General features: G+C 44.4%; 1 protein-coding gene across 15 annotated transcripts in view; it reads right to left on the minus strand.

Moving 5' to 3' along the window:
- The window catches only part of EFCAB6 (EF-hand calcium binding domain 6), a 306,732-nt gene that overhangs the window by 119,959 nt on the left and 167,160 nt on the right, over positions 1-19,613 (minus strand). For all 15 annotated transcript variants that reach the window (XM_054543760.2, XM_054543758.2, XM_063722923.1 and 12 more), the window contains one exon: positions 808-922. In XM_054543760.2, the coding sequence (XP_054399735.2) occupies positions 808-922 (115 nt within the window). The remainder of the gene's footprint in view (positions 1-807; positions 923-19,613) is intronic.

The following is a 19,613-nucleotide window of genomic DNA, read 5'->3' on the forward strand; positions in this document are numbered from 1 at the left end:
TGGCTTCTCATGATGCCATTTTTCAGGAGTGTGGGACCTCTCTGTTTAAGGGGTGGCAAATGAGTCTGACAAGGCTAGGGGGACCTTGGCGAGGATCCAGCCTGAGTCTCTGGGAAACTCACCACCTCACACGGTCACCTCCAGACCCAAGGCTTGGAAAATGAAAAATGCACGGGGCTCCTGCATTCCGCCCAGCCAGCCTGCAGGGTATTTGCAGCAAAAGAGTATTCCATTGAGATATCTGTGTGATTTCTGCAGCTTCTCTAGAGGGCTTGTTTGTCCACCAAAATGTCTTTGGCATGTGAGAAAGCAGCATCAGTGAGTGGAGAGGTGGCCCCAGCACACTGCACAAAGATGGGTTTCCTAACATGGGGTGGGGGCGGGGCTGGGGGCGGGGCTGGGTGGCCTTTTAGAATCTCTGCATCCTTCTCTGTCCATAGGGAGGAGTAATATTTGTGTTGCCTGTGTATGGTATTGTTAACTACAGATAACCAGCAACTACATTAGGGGAAAATCTTAAAGGCCGTGAGGTGTGATTGAAGAAACAGGCTTTGGGGCACAAACTTTCCAAACCATTTGTGCTCTGAGTTTGTAGAAGACTCTTTCAGGCAAAGTTCTGCACTCACAGTTCTGAACATGGTCAGATAAAATTAAATAAAAATGGTTGTTTGCAGCCCCGGAAGACACCTCGTTTCAACATCTCAGCTTGTGCTACTTCAATCCGAGTGGCCTGGTGGCACTGCTAGCGAAGACGTGCGGTGTCACCCAGGACGCATCCCACAGGGTGTGGACTTGGCCGTTAGTTACCTTCGAATCCTGCCACAAAATCAAGATAGCTCATCCCTTCCTTCTCGAAGCCTATTTTAGTGGTCAGCAGGGCATACTGATCATCGTCCATGGGCATCCCAGTGTCTTCCAGTATCTGACGAGGGAGACAGGGGAGGGTGGAGAGGCGTTAGGTTGTCCGCGGGTCACTACTCCCCGAGAACCTCCTGCCCCTGCACTGGTTCACAGCAGGGCTCATGATTGTTACTTGTCTGACCCCACCCACAGGCTGCCAGGGGGTGGGACCGAGTCTCCTGTGTCCCTGGGCCTTCCACAAGGCTTGTGTTTGTTGGGTGAGTGAGTGAACGAAGGGACAAGTGGCACAGTCGGCATGGTGCTCAGGCCCACAGGCGCCACTGCAGACTTTTCCAAGCCGTGCCATCCAAGATACCCAAAGCCACACTTGTCACTGCCATGGCTTTAGAGTCTCATACATTAGGTTTATGTTCACATATATTCAAGCAAACAAAATAAAGCAAGCAAGGTAGTTTGAGGAGGGAAAACTGAAGTTTTCATTCAAGTTTCATTATGATCCCAGTTTACATGAAAAGCGGCTGTGTTTTTTTAAATGGGGGTGGCCATCCATGAATGCATTTTTCTTCTCTATATGCTAGTCCACTTGCTGAAAGTTATTCTTGATTCCTTCCCTCCAAAACACATGATCTACTGTTTCAGTTTTGGGTATGTTGGGGGCAGACGGAGCACCCAAGAAAACACTCTTCCCTGCCTTGCAAATACTGAAGTGGAATCGTCTCGATGACGTCTCCCGAGGAATTACCGAAAAGATGATGCCCTTTGGCCAAAAACCCAGACAGAGCTGCCTGCGTGGATGTGAGCCACCCACAGAAGGGATGCTGGGTGGATAGAGGCAGATGGAAGGCACCACCTTTGCTGATCTCAGAGTATTCACAATCCAAATGGGAAAACATGGGTTTTCCTCCAGAAAAGAACACAGAATCACAGTTCTAAATGCATCTATGGGCCAAGGGGCCAAAGACGTCCAGAATGACTAACCCCACCCGGAACAGGGGATGGAAGGCTTTCTAGGAGAACTGGGTTTGCCAATGGGTTGTGAAGAAAGTGTGTTGAGGGGTGAGGAATACACAGGTTATCATCAATAAAGTCAACAGATGTCACCGGAAGCCAGAGTAAGTTCCAGGTGGAGGAGCAGCGCAGCGATGCTCGCTGCATTCAGCGGAAGAGGCGGTTAGGGAGGGAACGGAGGGACCAGGTGAGGCCGTGCTGCAGTGTCGCCCTCATCATGGTCACTGCGCAGCACCACTTAGTGCCCGTGTGTGCCAGGCACTGTGCGGGGCGCTGTACAGGCTCCACACGGATCTCATTTCATCCTCAGCAGAAGCCTCAAGAAAGGCACTCTTTCTAACCTCATTTTAATGCTGTGGAAACTGACCCTTAGGGAGTTTGGGTCACTTTTCTTAGACATATGAATAGAAAGCGGCAGACCTGGGGTTCAAACCCAGTTATTTTCTTTTTTTTTTGAGACAGAGTCTCACTCTGTCACCCAGGCTGGAGTGCAATGGTGCTACCTATGCACACTGTAACCTTTGCTTCCCGGGCTCAAGCGATTCTCCTGCCTCAGCCTCCCGAGTAGCTGGGATTACAGGCACCGGCCACCACGCCTGGCTAATTTTTTGTATTTTTAGTAGAGACAGGGTTTCACCATGTTAGCCAGGATGGTCTCGATCTCCTGACCTCGTGATCCACCTGCCTCGGCCTCCCAAAATGCTGAGGCATGAGCCACCACGCCCATCCTCAAACCTCGTTCTTCTTATTAACCACTGTGATGAGATCTACTGTTGGAATAAGGTCACAGGAGCCTGGACAAAAAGGAGAGGAGATGAAAATGGACAGGAAATGGCCCAGGGGGAGCGGGGAGCAGCTGTGCCATGGAGCCCTGGTGTCTTCCATGTATACAAAGAGGCCACATAGGCAAAGGCCAGTCTGAGCCTTTGTGGAGCCTGAAAGGACGGGAGGCCTCCAAGGAGCTGCCCTGAGCCCACCTCCCACCTGCCTCCCTATCTCTCCAGGAAGGCTGTCAGGAGACAGTTTCTCCCGCCTCCAGGTTCTGATAGGGTGAGGGGCTTTCTGCCCCGGCCCCTCACACTAGAGCTGCAGAAGGGAAGCCACTTGGCTGCAGTCTGGACGTGGCTCTCGGCAACAGGGCACTCCACATCTTGCGGCGCAGTCATCAGCTTCCTTTGTTTCGGTGTCATCCTTTTTGGTATTCGGGAAGAGGACCAGGGAGCTGGCCCCTGTGGCTTATTCTCCCTTTCGCTGTTTATGTAAATAACTGACAGTCTGACTGTGAAAGTGCGCACTGTATCTACGCTGGTCCAATCAGTCAGGCCTGGCCTTGGCTTCCTGCGTGTGGAGGTTAACAGTAAACAGGCTGTGATGTGGCTGGTGCCAGGCTAGCAGCTGAGAGAAAAGGGAAGGGATGGAAGTGTTGCAGTGCTGCCCAGGGGAACTGAGGCGGGTGGCAATGCAGGATTACGAGGCTATCCCCAGGGCCTGCCTGTGGAATTGGACAGGAAGCACGTGACTGGGAATGCTGACAGTTCTGTGCCATCTGCACATGGTCGCCGGCCCAGCTCTGCAGAGGAGCCTGTCCCAGCACAGGATGGCACTGGTGTTCAGGTAGAAAGCTGTGGCCCCCGCAGAAGCACCCACAGCCGCGGTGAGCCTCTGGTTGCTTGCTTTGAAAAAAACTTTCTATTTTGAAAACAATTGCACATGAATTATTCATGGCAAATTCTTCTTGCTCAGTTCTTTCACAAAACCATATGTACTGCATCGTAAGGAAATGTCTGCAGGCAAATGTTCTCCAGCCTAGAGGGCTGTGAGGTGCCAGGGAGATTCGTACTATCTCCCAGGCCCTCAGCAGCCTGTCCAGCGGTCACAGGAGCGTAATCCCCAGGGGCATGGAGCACCAGAGCACCACAGAGAACACAAACGCTGCAAGTGCCATTCCCAGAAGAGGCTCAGGGCAGGCCACAGATGCGAAGGCCTCTGATGCCTCTTCCGAGGCTACCCTTGCACCACTTTCATTTCTAAGATGAACACAGCAGCAAATCAAACAGATTTATCATGACCCTTGGAGGCGACATACAATATGAAGGAAGGCTCACCAGCAAAAAAAATGTTTATAAAACAGATTTAAATGTTTAACCATTCAAGTCATTTCCTTTAGTCTTTTCTAGGAGGCATTCCCCTAAGAAAGTTGCTCAAAGACTGACAGACTATGGTCTGGCATGTGTTGATTCACCAGATAGTCGTCACTCCGGCCATCCCTGGGGCGTCCCTTAGATTGTAGACCGACTCTTCCCCAGGAGGTCACAACATTTCAGGGAACCGTTGCTGGGCCCTCTCCATGAAGGAAGACGCCCTGAGAGCATGCCCAATGATGAAAGTGAGGACTCAGCCTTTTCTAAACGCAGCACCTGCACAACATCCTGTGAGAGAAGCAGCCACCAGTTTGTGTGCGTGACACTTGTTTGCTATGTCTCTTTGCAGCACTTTTTTGGTGGTTTCTATGTGATTACACTATACATTCTGAACTTTTCACAGTCTATTTAGACTTAATATTATGCCACCTCACACAGAATGTAGAAACCTTGCAACCTCATAGAGGTCTCCTGCACCATGTTCTTTTTTTTTTTTTTGAGACGGAGTTTCGCTCTTGTTGCCCAGGCTGGAGTGCAATGGTGCGATCTCGGCTCACCGCAACCTCCGCCTCCCGGGTCCAAGCTATTCTCCTGCCTCAGCCTCCCGAGTAGCTGGGATTACAGACATGTGCCACCATGCCCGGCTAATTTTATATTTTTAGTAGAGATGGGGTTTCTCCATGTTGATCAGGCTGGCCTCGAACTCCTGACCTCAGGTGACCCCCCCCACCTTGGCCTCCCAAAGTGCTGGGGTTGTCCTGCACCCTGTTCTTATGGTATAGTTGACATTTGTTTCACATCTACATATGTTATAAATCCCACAAGACAATGCCATGATTTTTGCTTTGAATATTCCTATACGGTTTTTAAATGAAGAAAAATAATAGCCTTCTATATTTAATCAGCGATTTACCATTTCTAATGTTCTTTGTTCTGTCATGGACAGCCAAGTCTTCCTAGTATCAAATTCCTTCATCCTGAGAACTTCTTTTAGCCTTGCTTGTAGCGAAGATCCACTTGCAATGAATTATCTTAGCTTTTGTTTTGTTCAGTTTGAAATCATCACCTTCATTCTTGAAGAAGACTTTGGCTAGGTATAAAATTCTGGGTTGGGAGGTTTATGTTTGGTTTTGCTTTTGCTTTTTTCCTTTTTCCTTTCCATATGTTACTGTTCTACTATCTTCTCACCTCCTCCATTGTTTCTGGTGCGAGGCCAATGGTAATTTAAAATGTTGTTTCCCTGTTTGTAATGTGTCATTTTTCTCATGCTGCTTTTAAGATTTTTCTCTTTGATGTTGCTTTTCAGCAGTTTGTCTGTTATTTTCTTTGTAATATCCTACTTGGGGTTTTCTGAGCTTCTGGAATCTATATTAGGGCGTTTCACCAAAATTGGGAAATTTTAGCCATTATTTCTTCACATATGTCCTCTTCCCTAGTTCCTGTCTTTTTTCCTTTTGTGATTCCAATTACACTTATGTTAGACTTTTTGATATTGTTCATGTGATTGTGAGACACTATTCTCTCTTTCTCTCTCTTTTTAAAAAATTTTTCTCTCTCCTCTTCAGTTTATGTAACTATTAATCTATCCTCAGTTTCATTGACTTCTGTCCTCTTCATTCTGTGGTTGAGCTATGTGGTGAATTTTTTGTTTCAGATATCTTATTTTTCAGTTCTAGAATTTCCATATGGTTCTTCTTATAATTTCTATTTCTCTGCTGAGATTTCACATATTTTCATTCATTATGAGTATATTTTCCTTTGTATCACTGAGCATTTTTATAATGGTTACTTTAAAGTCTTTGAGTGTTAATTCTAACATCTGGTCATCTTAGAGTCTCTTCTCTTAAGAAAGATCACATTTTTTCTGTTTCTCCAAATGTTGAATAATTTGGGGTTATATCCTGGACATTGTGGAGGTTATGGTGTGGAGCCTCTGGATTCTGTTGTAGTTCTCCAAAGAGTGACATGTTTTATGTCTACGTATGTTATAAATCTATATATCTATGTATTTTATATAAATCTATATATTTGGTTCATGTGTTTGAGCAGGCAGTAGGCTTGGTTGGACTCAAACTGAAAAAATTTGAATGTGTTGGGCTGCAGTTTAAATTTCAGTTCAGTTCTTGTATCCTTAGCTAGGTTACTTGCAATCTGCTCTGCTCATATGTGGTTTAGAGTCAGACAGAGATTGAGGAAGAATCTATACACAAAAGCTGGAGCATCTGCTCTCTGGCTCTCTCCCTTTCAAAATGCCCCCTTTCTCCATCCCCATCTTTACTTTCAGGTAGCATTAGTTACCCAGACCTCTTCCCTCTGGTTCTTCAAGCCAGAAAGGCTATTAGTTTCCTCAAGTGAAAAGCTGTAGAAAATGGGAACTCACTCATGCTATTCCCATCTTCAGGAGTTGACACCCTCCTGAATCTTCTTGCCTAGTCTAGTTTCATTTTCCAGGACCTTTAGGCATTTGGTTATTTAATAAATTACTGATTTACTGACTGACTTAACATTGTCCAGTGTTTATACTTGGTATCTCTGGGAGGGCTGGTCCAGTAGAAGCTTACATAGCCAAACTGGAAGCAAAACTCTCAGGAATATTTTCTGGGTGCTACAGCAAGCACACCCTTAAGATACAGGTATCAGCAGCTCAGGGAGAGCCTTCTTGGTCCTCTCCAGCCTGGGTGACCAAAAAAAAAATCTTAAGCTTCCATACCCCTTCTGTTTACTTCCATAGATAGTCCCTCACACAGAACCTAACACATGGCAGGCACTCAACAAAGTGCTATTGTGTAGGGAATTACCGGCACTTCTTTTTCACTTCTATACACCAAGAGCACATAGTAGGTGTTCACTAAAAGTTGAATGAGGACAAGAGAATGGGGATGTCAACACAAGGAACAGCTGGCAACACTCATCAGACTCTTGCTATTGTGTCTGGTTGAATCTTGGGTCTGACTAAGAAAGCCCATGCCCATGCAAATATGAGCACCAAGTGGTCATTCAGCTATGGTGAGGAAGGAGTTGGAATATTAAGAATACTGTGGACCAGGCACAGTGGCTTACATCTGTAATCCCAGCACTTTGGGAGGATGAGGTGGGTGGATTGCCTGAGGTCAGGAGTTCAAGACCAGTCTGGCCAACATGGTGAAACCCCGTCTCTACTGAAAATACATAAATTAGCTGGCCATGGTGGCAGGCGCCGGCAATCCCAGCTACTTGGGAGGCTGAGACAGGAGGATCGCTTGAACCTGGGAGGCAGAGGTTGCAGTGAACTGACATTGCGCCTTTACACTCCAGCCTGGGCGACAAAAGCAAAACTCCATCTCAAAAAAAAAAAAAAAAATACTGTGAGGCCAACAAAAGGATACTTTCCTTGTGAGACACACAAAAGGATCCAGGAGGAAAGGGAGACGGGACAGGGACTGTGAGGTGCCAGCTCCTCAATGGGTGGTGCAGACTTCAGTGTGGATATCTCAGTGTGTGTGCTGGACCAGCCGTGGGATCCCCATCAGTCTTTCCTTAATACTACACTTAGCAAAGTTCTCTTCTGAAAATATCAGTTAAGGGGAGCCAAGGGAGAGATTCCTGTTTATATTTAAGCCAGAGATTTAAAGGATGCACCCTGAGGAGATTCAGGAGCACACAATTTGGAGACTGGCTTTTTTTTTGAGATGGAGTTTCACTCTTATTGCCCAGTCTGAAGTGCAATGGCACAATCTTGGCTCACCGCAACCTCCGCCTCTTGGGTTCGAGCGATTATCCTGCCTCAGCCTCCTGAGTAGCTGGGATTACAGGCATGCGACACCACACCCGGCTAATTTTGTGTTTTTAGTAAAGACGGAGTTTCTCCATGTTGGTCAGGCTGGTCTCAAACTCCCGACCTCAGGTTATCCACCACTTCGCCCTCCCAAAGTGCTGGGATTACAGGCGTGAGCCACCATTCCTGGCTGAGATTGGCTTTTTAGCCATCCCTCCGTGCCTGGAAATCCTGTGGCCTAAATTCTTTTGTGATAAAACTAAAGAGAGTTATGGGTTTTATTTTTAATAAGTAATATTATTTGTATTTCTTTACATACCCATTCACAGACAACATGAAACAGGTACCAAAAAAAAAAAAAAAAAAAAAAGTCTGCCTTCTCTAGAATTTCAGACATGCTCTGTCTCCCCACCTCCCCCATCCCAGGGATACCTCATCTTCCAGCTCCTCCCCCACCTATGGACCACCTGCCACCGTAGAGCTGTGTCATCCAGAATGCAGGCATGATCTGAGAGTTCCAGTCATCAAGGTTATCTGATCACATGCAAAGCAGGTACTAGGGAGAAGAGTACTATGGCTAGAAAATAATATGAAATTTTCAAAATAGGTCTAATTTGTACTTGAATGGAAAATTCAAACTCTTTTGGCAAATGCTTCCTAGCAACATTCGACACGTGTCTGACTGTCCATGTGGCCCCAGCAAGACAGAATCTTCAAAGCTGATGCAAACTGGGGTGATAGGCAATCATGACGCCACGGTCATGTGTACAGGCCGCAGGATCTTGGGCTCAGGATGCTGTTGCCAGCTGTGAGTGCAGATAAATAATGGGGTTTCCTTTTCAAGTCTTAACCAACAGGAATACTGTGAAGAACGCCATGAATGGTCACAAGGCGCAGGGCATCTCAGATAAGAAGCCCCTTGCGGGAAAACACCGACAGCCACGGTGTGCCCGATTACAGGTACACTTCCCAAGCACAGAGCCCACCAGGAACAGCATAGTGTCAAGAGCCAGAACTGCCTTCTGAGCCACAAACCCTCCTTCCTAGCTCCAGACAGGAACGGAAACTTCCCAAGGATCGCCATGAAAGAGCGTTTGATTGAGGAGCTACCAGGGGCCACCCCAGGACTGAACGATTTCCATCCCTCATTTAAACCTTGCAACAATGCCTCAACAGAAGTATGACCAACTCCATGTTCTAAATGAGGAGATCAAAGTTTAAGACGGCGAAATAAGCCAACTGTTTTCTAGGAAGACACAAGTGGTAAGAAGTACAGCAAAGATTTGAACACGAGTCGGTCGGACTCCACGGGACAACATTGTCTCATACACTCAGCACTGGAAGAGATAAGAGAGTGTCAGGTTCAACTTTGTCCTTTACTGATGAGAAACCCAAAGCCCAGAGATGCAAGAGCCTGCCTCACGGTCACGTGTGAGCAGTAAGGAGCCACTCACGTGACTGCTGGGTGTGCCGCTGCCCAGCGAAGCCTGGGAGCCAATGACTGCAACCCGGCTCTGGCAGCTGAGGCTGAAGCGCAGCTGAGGCTCTGGCTGTACAAACAGCACGTGACGCTGCTTCCTTTTGCACAGGCTCCTCACCCTGGGAGACACACTGCTCCCTATCAGTTGACCAGCCTGGCACCATCCGCAGAGGACACACTAGGTTTGTTTCTTCACCAACTGTTGTGTGCCGTGTGTTTGGAACAGGTCTACAGCAGGGATAGGGTGTCTATGAGTCAGCAACTACACAACAAACAAGCTGAAATTCAGTGGCTTACAACAAAATAAGCATTTGTTCTTTTTTTTTTTTTTGAGACGGAGTCTCACTCTGTCGCCCAGGCTGGAGTGCAGTAGCGTGATCTCGGCTCACTGCAAGCTCTGCCTCCTGGGTTCACACCATTCTCCTGCCTCAGCCTCCTGAGTAGCTGGGACTACAGGCGCCCGCCATGACGCCTGGCAAATTTTTGTATTTTTAGTAGAGATGGGGTTTCACCATGTTGGCCAGGCTGGTCTCCAACTCCTGACCTCAGGTGATCCACCAGCCTCGGCCTCCCAAATTGCTGGGATTCCAGGCGTGGCTGCGTGTGGGTTGACTGGGCTTGGCTCCCAAATGCAGGTTGGATTTGGACCTGCTTTATGTAGATTCACTCTCGTGACCAAACGGAAGGGACAGAGCTGCCCTAGGCAAGCTCTTTGAGCAGCAGATGACAGGTGCACAGGCTTAGCGTGTTCCAGGTCAAGGAAAGCCACATATTAGTGGTCAGGGGAGCACACGCCATCCACTGAGGGGTTAATGATGGGGAACAAGGAGGGAGGAGGTAACAGTGGTAAGATGAGCTCTGCAGCCCTTTCGAGCTCTGAATCTCTGGGATTCTATTTACTTTGGTAAAATGCTATGACCATTAGATCACGATTTAAATCACTCCCAGAAATCCAGACATTTCTAGTCCCTAGGCTAAATCTTCTAACTGGTCCCCACATTAATTCTATTTGATCCATAGTGGATGGACTGCATCACACTTCCAAAAACAATCCTTCCTCCAACCTTAGTGCCTGACTCTAGGCCTTCAGCACAGACTGATGGTTTGCTAATGGCAATCACAAGTCGAAAAATGTTCATGTTTTCTTTTCTTCTTTGCTGCTGGCATGATCATGACAATGAAAATGATGACAATGATAAGTTGGTTTGGTTTGTTTTTGTTTTTTAAATATATTATCCCCATAAAAACTAAAAGACTAGAATTGCATTTGGATGGCACAGAATGACAAAATGCTGGACCTAAGTGCAAGCTTCAAAAACTGAGACTGAAAGATGAGGCGACATGACCGCCTTTCAATGTCAAGGGGAATTCCAGGCATAACTAGTGCATTGACCAGACCTGTCCATTTTAGAAGCAAAGATCCAGAACCCAACTCAGGTCTACACACACATGTAAAATCTCAGCATGCTCTGCGGGCAGTGAATTCAGTACTTCAATGACAGATTTTGAACATGGCAGATAAAAGCAGACAAGTCGTGCCTACTTCAACTTCAGAGAAGGCTGTTCTCAAGTCCTGGAGATCAAATCTATCATTCAAAGGGCAAGTGGGAAGAAACTCAAAGCTCAGGACAAACGGGCGCAACAGGAAAAGCCGATGCTAAGCAGCCACTTCCCCTGCAGAATCCCAGGGCTCTCTGTCACTTAGCCTCTGCACGCCTTTATGTTCTTTCTTGCTGATTTCAAGAGCAGATACATTTCTAACATATAAATGTAATGTAAGTCCAGTTATGATCCCAGTAATGCATCTGAGGGGTAATTGAATAAAATGATTTTAAAGTCTATATGGTAACATATAAACCTGGCCTGAGAATAGCCAAGAAAGTACAAAAAGGAAGAACATTGAGAAAAGACCTGTTTTACTAAATTAAAGAGCCATATTGCATTTATATAGAAATAGATGTATAAATCAGTGGGATGAAAATTTTCGGATGTAGACCCTAGTATAATGAGAATGTCATAAATGACAAAGGTAATAGTCTAATTCAGTAAGGAAATATAGAAGAAGAGCCCCATCTTACATCATGTATAGAAATTAATTCCACATGGATTAAGCATCTACATTTAAAAATAAAAATAAATTCTCATGATACAACAATGGGAAAGAGAAGTTCAGGCTAACTAAAATCAAAGAAATGCAAATTAAAATAATGACTATAATTCTGACTGGTATGTTACCATATATTAAACTTTTTTATTATACCCAAAGTTGGCAAACATTTGGAAATTAGTAACTACCAAACACTTGTGGTAGGAATGAATTAGATAGAATCATTGGAAATGTAATATGGCAATATGCATTAAACATTTAACTGTGCATGTTCTTTTGACCTAGAAATTTCACTTGTTCTATAAGCAAGAAATTGTAATAATTTCAATACATGTTCATAGATTGTAACAAATGTACCATTCTGCTGAGAGGTGTTGTTAGTGGGGGAGGCTGTGCACGTAGGGACAGGGGTATACGGGAACTTTGTAGTTTCCACTAAATCTTGCTATAAACCTAAAGCTGCTCTAAAAACATTCTATAAAAAAACAAATAAAATTCTTGTAAGAAAGTCTAGGAGACTGAGGTGGGGTTGGGGGTGGGGGATGAAGGAATAACATCTTATTAACCATGGCTACAAACCTAGAATTTATTTAGGGAAAAAAAGGACAATAGAAATATTTGGTTGTATAAAAACTGAAAACATTTTAATGGCAAAATATGGAACTATAACAAAACAAAAAGACAAATGATATATTTGGAAAATATATTTGTATTGCAGAAGACAAAGAGCTGATAAATTATTAATTAATTCTACAGATGTTTTGAGCATCTCTATGACAGGTTCTATCCAGGAACTGGGAATACAATAGTGAACAAAAGAGCCAAGTCCCAGCCCTCAGGTGCCAGGCCCTATTTTAAGGGTTATACATTGTTGTCGGTTGAATTGTGTACCCCAAAAGGTATAATGAGGTCTCAATCCTGGTTCCAGTGAATGTAACCTTTAATGGAGCTGGGGTCTTTTCAGTTGGAATCAAGTTAAGACGAAGTTGTGCTGGATGAGAGTAGTACCTCACCCAATGACTGGTGTCCTTAGAACAAGAGGGAAATTTGGACAGAGGCACACAGAGAGGAGAACCTGATGTGAAGACATGCAGACAAAGAAGAAAGAGACCAAAGAGGCCATGTGGAGCCAGAGGCAGAGGTTGGAGTGACGCAGCTACAAGCCGAGGGATGCCGGATGGCAGGCAGCCACTGGGAGCTGGGAGAGACAATGAAGGGTGCTCCCAGAGGCAGCAGGTGAGAGCATGGCTCTGCTGACACCTTGATTCCAAACTCCTGGCTTCGACAACTGTGAAAAAATACATTTTTATTGTTTTAAGCTACCCAGTGTATGGTAATTTGTTATAACTGCCCTAGGAAACTATTAGTTTCCCTAACCCTAACCCTGACCCTATTAGGAAACTACTAGTTTCCTAAGGCTGTTGTGACAAATATATGTTGTAATAAATATATATCTTAACAAATATAAATATATAATATATCATATGTATATTATATATATCCTTATTTAATCCTTCTAACAATCCAATGATGTAGCTGCTACTATTATCTCCATTTTAGGAAAAAGGAAGCTGAGGCTGAGGGGTGTGCCCACAGGCACACAGTTATTAAGAAGCAGAGCTGAGCTATTCACAATAGCAAAGGTGTGGAATCAACCTAGGTGCCCATCAATGGTGGACTGGATTAAGAAAATGTGGTACATACACACCGTGGAATACTACACAGCCATAAAAAAGAATGAAATCATGTCCTTTGTACAACATGGATGCAGCTGGAGGCCATTATCCTAAGAGAATTTATACAGGAACAGAAAACCAAATACTGCATGTTCTCACTGATAAGTGGGAGCTAAGCACTGAGTACACAGACACAATGATGAGAATAACAGATACTGGGGACTACTAGAGTGGGGAGGGAGAAAGTGGGATGTGGGCTGAAAAACCACCTGTTGGGTACTATGCTCACTACCTGGGTGGTGGGATTATTCATGCCCCAAACCTCAGCATTCTGCAAAATACCCACGTAACAAACCAGCACATGTACTCCTTGAATCTAAATTTAAATGTTGAAATTATTGTAAATAATAATAATAATGAAGAAGAAGAATCAGAGCTGAGATTTGAGCCCTGGCAGCCTAGCTCCAGAGTCAACATTTTTAGCCATAATACTATGATACTTTATCAAATTGATTCATGCATTTGAAAAATACTTATTGAGCACTTACAATATGCTAGGCACTGATTTAGATGCTAGAGATAGGGCAGAGGATGAGAAAGACAAAGCTCCCCATCCCCGCCAAGCTTATACGTTAGTGAGGAGTGACTTGTGACTACAGGGGAAAGAGTGTCCTCAGGAGACAGCCAGGCTTGAGTTGGTGCAAACGAGCCAATGCCCAGAGAAGACCTTTGGGAGCTGGGAGAATAGAAGACAGGGTCAGATTAAGAGGGATACAGAGCCCGAGGGGGAAAAAGTCCCCGGGCTGAGAACCCAGAAGGTGAGGGAGGAACTGGGAGTCCTGGGATTCTTGTGAGAGCAGAGATAAATAATGATGTCCATCATAAGCAAATAGGTTTTATAAATTGACAAGAGGGCAAAGGATGTAAATAGCAACTCAAAGAAGAACAAATCACAGTGGCAAATAATAATAATAAATTCACTAGTCAGGAAAATAAATGCAAATTAAAGTTTAAATGAGTTGCCATTTTAAAACCATAAGACCAGCAAAAATTTAAAAAGCTATAATGCCTATTGCTTACAAAGGTCCAGAGAAAAAGATACTGTCATACACAACCACTAGAAATGTGAAACATTACAGTATTTTAAAAAAAGCAAATGGATAACATGTTCAAAAATGTTTTAAAAAATCTTCAACCAAGAGTCTTACTCCTGGCATCCATTCCATACAAATAAAAGCATCAGTATGTAAGGACACATAAAGAAAGATTGTTTAAAGAGGAAAAAATATTAAAAATAAAAGAAATGAATGCCCAACAAAAAGAGAATGGCTAATGTTCTGCTTGTTGAAATATATTGCAGATTTATGCTTCCACTGACAACAAATGAAAAAGACAGAAAAAATGCATCAAAACATCTGTTTGAAGCATAAGAGAGCTGCGGAGGCAACCAGGACCCAGAGGGACAAAAATCTGAGAGAAGGGTGAAGCTGGAGGAGAGTGAACCATTTGCTAATCTGGGAGCAGGGCAAGGGGCTCAGGACTGGGACAGACGGTCCAGGCAGACAGAGAAACAAGTAAGGTATGTGAGGAGCTCATGACACTGGAGAGAACTAAAGGAGAGACCCAAATGACTGGATTCCTAGTGAGAAAGAAAAAGAAGAAACATGCCCAATACTCTGCCCCTTTTCCTCTCAAAGTATTCGCTGAATTCTTAAGCTGTGTGGGGCAGAAGACTAAGTAGGCAGGAAGCCTCTGAGAAGCAAAAGGGATTTTTTGGTCACCTTGTGGTCCTGAGGAAACAAGGACTGGAGTTCAGGACCTCCTGGAGGGGAAGGGGCAGGGCTCAGAGAATAACCCAGTGATATGGTTTGGCTGTGTTCCCACCCAAATCTCATCTTGAATTCCCATGTGTTTTGGGAGGCACCTGGTGGGAGGTAATTGAATCATGGGGGGAAGTCTTTCCCATGCTGTTCTCATGATAGTGAATAGGTCTCAAGAGATCGGACGGTTTTAAAAAGAGGCGTTCCCCTGCACAAGCTCTCTCTCATTTATTGCCTGCCACCATGCATGTAAGATGAGACTTGCTCCTCCTTGCCTTCTGCCATGATTGTGAGGCTTCCCTAGCCACATGGAACTCTAAGTCCAGTTAAACTTCTTTCTTTTGTAAATTGCTCAGTCTTGGGTATGTCTTTATCAGCAGCATGAAAATGATCTAATACAGTAAATTGGTACCAGTAGAGTGGGGCATTGCTGAAAAGATACCTGAAAATGTGGAAGTGACTTTGGAACTGGGTAACAGGTAGAGGTTGAAACAGTTTGGAGGGCTCGTAAGAAGATAGGAAAATGTGGGAAAGTTGGGAAATTCCTAGAGACTTGTTGAATGGCTTTGACAAAAATGCTAATAGTAATATGAAAAATAAGGTCCAGGCTGAGGGGGTCTCAGATGGAGATGAGGCACTTGTTGGGAACTGGAGCAAAGGTGACTCGTTACATTTTAGCAAAAAGACTGGCGGCATTTTGTCTCTGCCCTAGAGATTTGTGGAACTTTGAACTTGAGAGAGATGATTTAGGGTATCTGGCAGAAGAAATTTCTGAGCAGCAAAGCATTCAAGAGGTGACTTGGGTGCTGTAAAAAGCATTCAGTTTTATAAGGGAAGCAGAGTATAAAACTTCAGAAAATTTGCAGCCTGACAATGCGATAGAAAAGAAAATCCCATTTTCCGAGCAGAAATTCAAGCTGGTGGCAGAAATGTGCATAAGTAACGAGGAGGAGAATATTAATCCCCAAGACAATGGTGAAAATGTCTCCAGGGCATGTCAGAGGTCTTCACAACAGCCCCTCCCATCACAGGCCTGGAGGTCTAGGAGGAAAAAGCAGTTTCATAGGCTGGGCCCAGGGTCCCTGAGCTGTGTGCAGCCTAGGGACTTGGTGCCCTGCATCCCAGCAGCTCCAGCCATGGCTGAAAGGGGCCAATTTAGAGCTTGGGCCATAGCTTCAGAGGGTCCAAGCCTCAAGCCTTGGCAGCTTTCACATGGTGTTAAGTCTGTGAGTGCACAGAAGTCAAGAATTGAGGTTTGGGAACCTCTGCCTAGATTTCAGAAGATCTACGGAAACACCTGGATGTCTAAGCAGAAGTTTGCTGCAGGGGCAGGGCTCTCATAGACAACCTCTGCTATGGCAGTGCAGAAGGGAAATGTGGGGGCAGGGCCCCTACACAGAGTCCCTACTGGGGCACTGCCTAGTGGAGCTGTGAGAAGAGGGCCACCATCCTCCAAACCCCAGAATGGTAGATCCACTGAAAGCTTGGACCATGCTCCTGGAAAAGCTGCAGACACTCAATGTCAGCCCATGAAAGCAGCCGGGAGGGAGGCTGTACCCTGCAAAGCCACAGGGGCGGAGCTGCCCAAGACCATGGGAACCCACCTCTTGCATCAGTGTGACCTGGATGTGAGACATGGAGTCAAAGGAGATCATTTTGGAGCTTTAAGATTTGACTGCCCCACTGGATTTCAGACTTGCATGGTGCCTGTAGCCCATTTGTTTTGGCTAATTTCTCCCATTTTGAATGGCTGTATTTACCCAATGCCTGTACACTCATTGTATCTAGGAACCAACTAACTTGCTTTTGATTTACAGGCTCATAGGCAGAAGGGACTTGCCTTGTCTTGGATGAGATTTTGGACTATGGACTTTTGAGTTAATGCTGAAATGAGTTAAGACTTTGGGGGACTATTGAGAAGGCATGATTGGTTTTGAAATGTGAGAACATGAGATTTGGAAGGGGCCAGGGGCAGAATGATATGGTTTAGCTGTGTCCCCACCCAAATCTCATCTTGAATTCCCATGTGTTTGGGAGGGACCTGGTGGGAGGTAATTGAATCATGGGGGCAAGTCTTCCCTGTGCTGTTCTCTTGACGGTGAATAAGTCACATGAGATCTGATGGTTTTGAAAGGAGGCATTCTCCTGCACAAGCTCTCTCATTTTTTGCCTGCCACCATCCACATAAGATGTGACTTGTTTCTTCTCGCCTTCCACCGTGATTGGGAGGCTTCCCCAGCCATGTGGAACTGTAAGTCCAATTAAGCCTCTTTCTTTTTTAAATTGTTCAGTCTCGGGTATGTCTTCATCAGCAGCGTGAAAACGGACTGATACACCCAGGCTCTGAGTTAGAGCTTTTGAAGTTTTATGCCCTAGGAGCAGGAGTAGTTAAAAAAACAAATGCTAACAGCCTTGCCAAAATTCAATCCAGCCTCAAATCCACCAGTCCCTTACTGGACTAAGGTTATGAGTCCCCACTCTATCTGCCTAGCAAAGCAGAGGATGACCTATTATCCAGAGCCTCTTAATTTTCTTAATAAATAATATTTGATATTCAGTAAAAATCTACCTGGCATTCCAAGAGACAGAACCATATAACCCAATATCCAGAAAGAAAAAAAAAAAACAGACAATAGAAACAGATCTACAGGTGATCCAGATATTGGAAATACCAGAAAAAAAGCTATGAATATGTTTAAGAGAATACAGGAGTATATTGAGACAAAAGAATAAAAAAACACAGATACGAAATATGTTAAAAATAACCTAATGAGCATCCCACCACTGAAAAATATAATACTAAAATTAAGAACTCTGTGAGTACAACTAACCACAGATTGAAAAATGCAGAACATGGGATTAGCAAACTGGAAGGCAGATCAATAGGAAATACTGGGACTGAAGCACTGAAAGAAAAAAGATGGAAACTACACAAAAGAGTGAGAGAGGCATGTGGGATCCTGGAAAGGAGTCCAGGGAGGGAGGAGAGAATGCACATAAACAACAGGAGAGGAGGCAGTGGCTGAGAATTTGTCACAACTGATAAAACACATTAACCTACAGATACAAGAAGAACTGCAAACTCCAGCAGGATTCATATAAAGAAAGCTGCACTGAGACTCATCCTAGTATGACTGCTGAAATCCAAAGACAGAGGAAAATCTTAAGAGCTGCTAGAGAAAAAAAAGACACATTACACCCAATAAGATACATGGTTGATTTATCAACAAAACTGATAGAAGACATAGACCATGGAACGGTGTCCTTAAAATGCCAGAAGAAAATGATTGCCAACCTAGAATGTTTTTCCCAGCTAAAATATTTTTTAAAATAAGGGTGGAATTTTTGCTTTCAGCTCTGACATGTAAACAGCTTGGAAGTCCCATCCTTACAACAAGAAAAAAGACAAACTGCAAATTAATGACGTTTCATAGAACCATCAGAGAAACATAAAATCTGGAGCGAGAAATGAAGACAGAGAATCACAGCCATGATCAGCTTACCTGGAGCAAAAGCTACTGAGACCAGAAACTGGTAGGGATACCTAAGTGGTAATTTTGACAAGTTGTTGGAGGCTGAGTGTGAATTAGCTTGACAGGGAGCGACTTCTAGCGGCCCTGTCTTTGGAGGAAGGGGCAGGGGGAGGGCGCACTTTCATGGGCTTTCATGCCAGGAGTCCCATCAGGTTCTCAAGGTGAATATCCCCTAAAAATCCCCTTGTGTTTCAAACTCAGGCAAATTAAAGCCAAAGTATGTAGAAGTAAGTAGAAATAAAGACATAATAAAGATAAAAGTAAAAATCAGTGAAGTAGAATATAGGCGAACAATAGAGGAAATCAATGAAACCACAGCTTGTTTTAGAAAAAGATCAATAAAAGTGATAAACCTCTAGCTAGACAAGTCACAAAACAAACACAAAATATTTTAAAATTACCAATCAGAAGTGGAAAAGGGAAAAATCATTAAGGATATTATACCTATTTAAAGGATAATGAGGCATGAGTCCATTCTAATATGAATAAATGGTTAAGTTAGTAAGTGGAAGAAAAGAGACAAATATCCCATGCAAAAGGATTCCAAATAACGCCTGTTGTTGTGGCTTGAAAGAGCTGGAGCATTGTAACTCCCCACTTCTTCCCTGAGGGCTGTGCATCATGGATTTCTTCCAAAGAAGAAAATCTTTCCAATATGGAAGAGAGAGGGGAGAAAAGGAATAACTTGACAGTAGTGAAACCTCTGCCAGGTGACAAAGTCAGGTAACACACCTCAACCAGTGACAGGTTCAGCACCAACAGTGATGAGTCATATTAATAGCAGGTGCCCTTGACAAGATGTGATGAGAAGGGCACCCGCCTCTGTGGTCTTCCTTCCAAAAACACATTACCCAGTCTAATCATGAGAAAAATATCACACAAATCCCAATTGAGGGATGCTCTACAAAATATCTGATCAGTAATCCTCATAACTGTCAAGGCCATCAAAAACAAGGCAAGTCTAGGAAACTCTCACAGCCAAGGGGAGCCTCAGGAGATGTGAAGACTGAATAGAATGTAATACCCTAGATACCATCCTAGACAGGAAAAGGACATGAAGTGAAGAGGTAAGGAAACGTGAAGAAACCAGGGACACTTGGAGAGTATTGCCAGTACATTTGCATTTAAAGTACAAAAGGGAGGTCTTTAGGCAGAATTTAAAAATAAGTCCAGGTGCAAACACAAAATGTGAGATGGAAAGAAGAGCAGCAAGAGTAAATATGTAGATTCATT

The sequence above is a fragment of the Pongo abelii genome, chromosome 23 (genome assembly GCF_028885655.2).
Source record: "Pongo abelii isolate AG06213 chromosome 23, NHGRI_mPonAbe1-v2.0_pri, whole genome shotgun sequence".
Classification (NCBI taxonomy): domain Eukaryota; kingdom Metazoa; phylum Chordata; class Mammalia; order Primates; family Hominidae; genus Pongo; species Pongo abelii.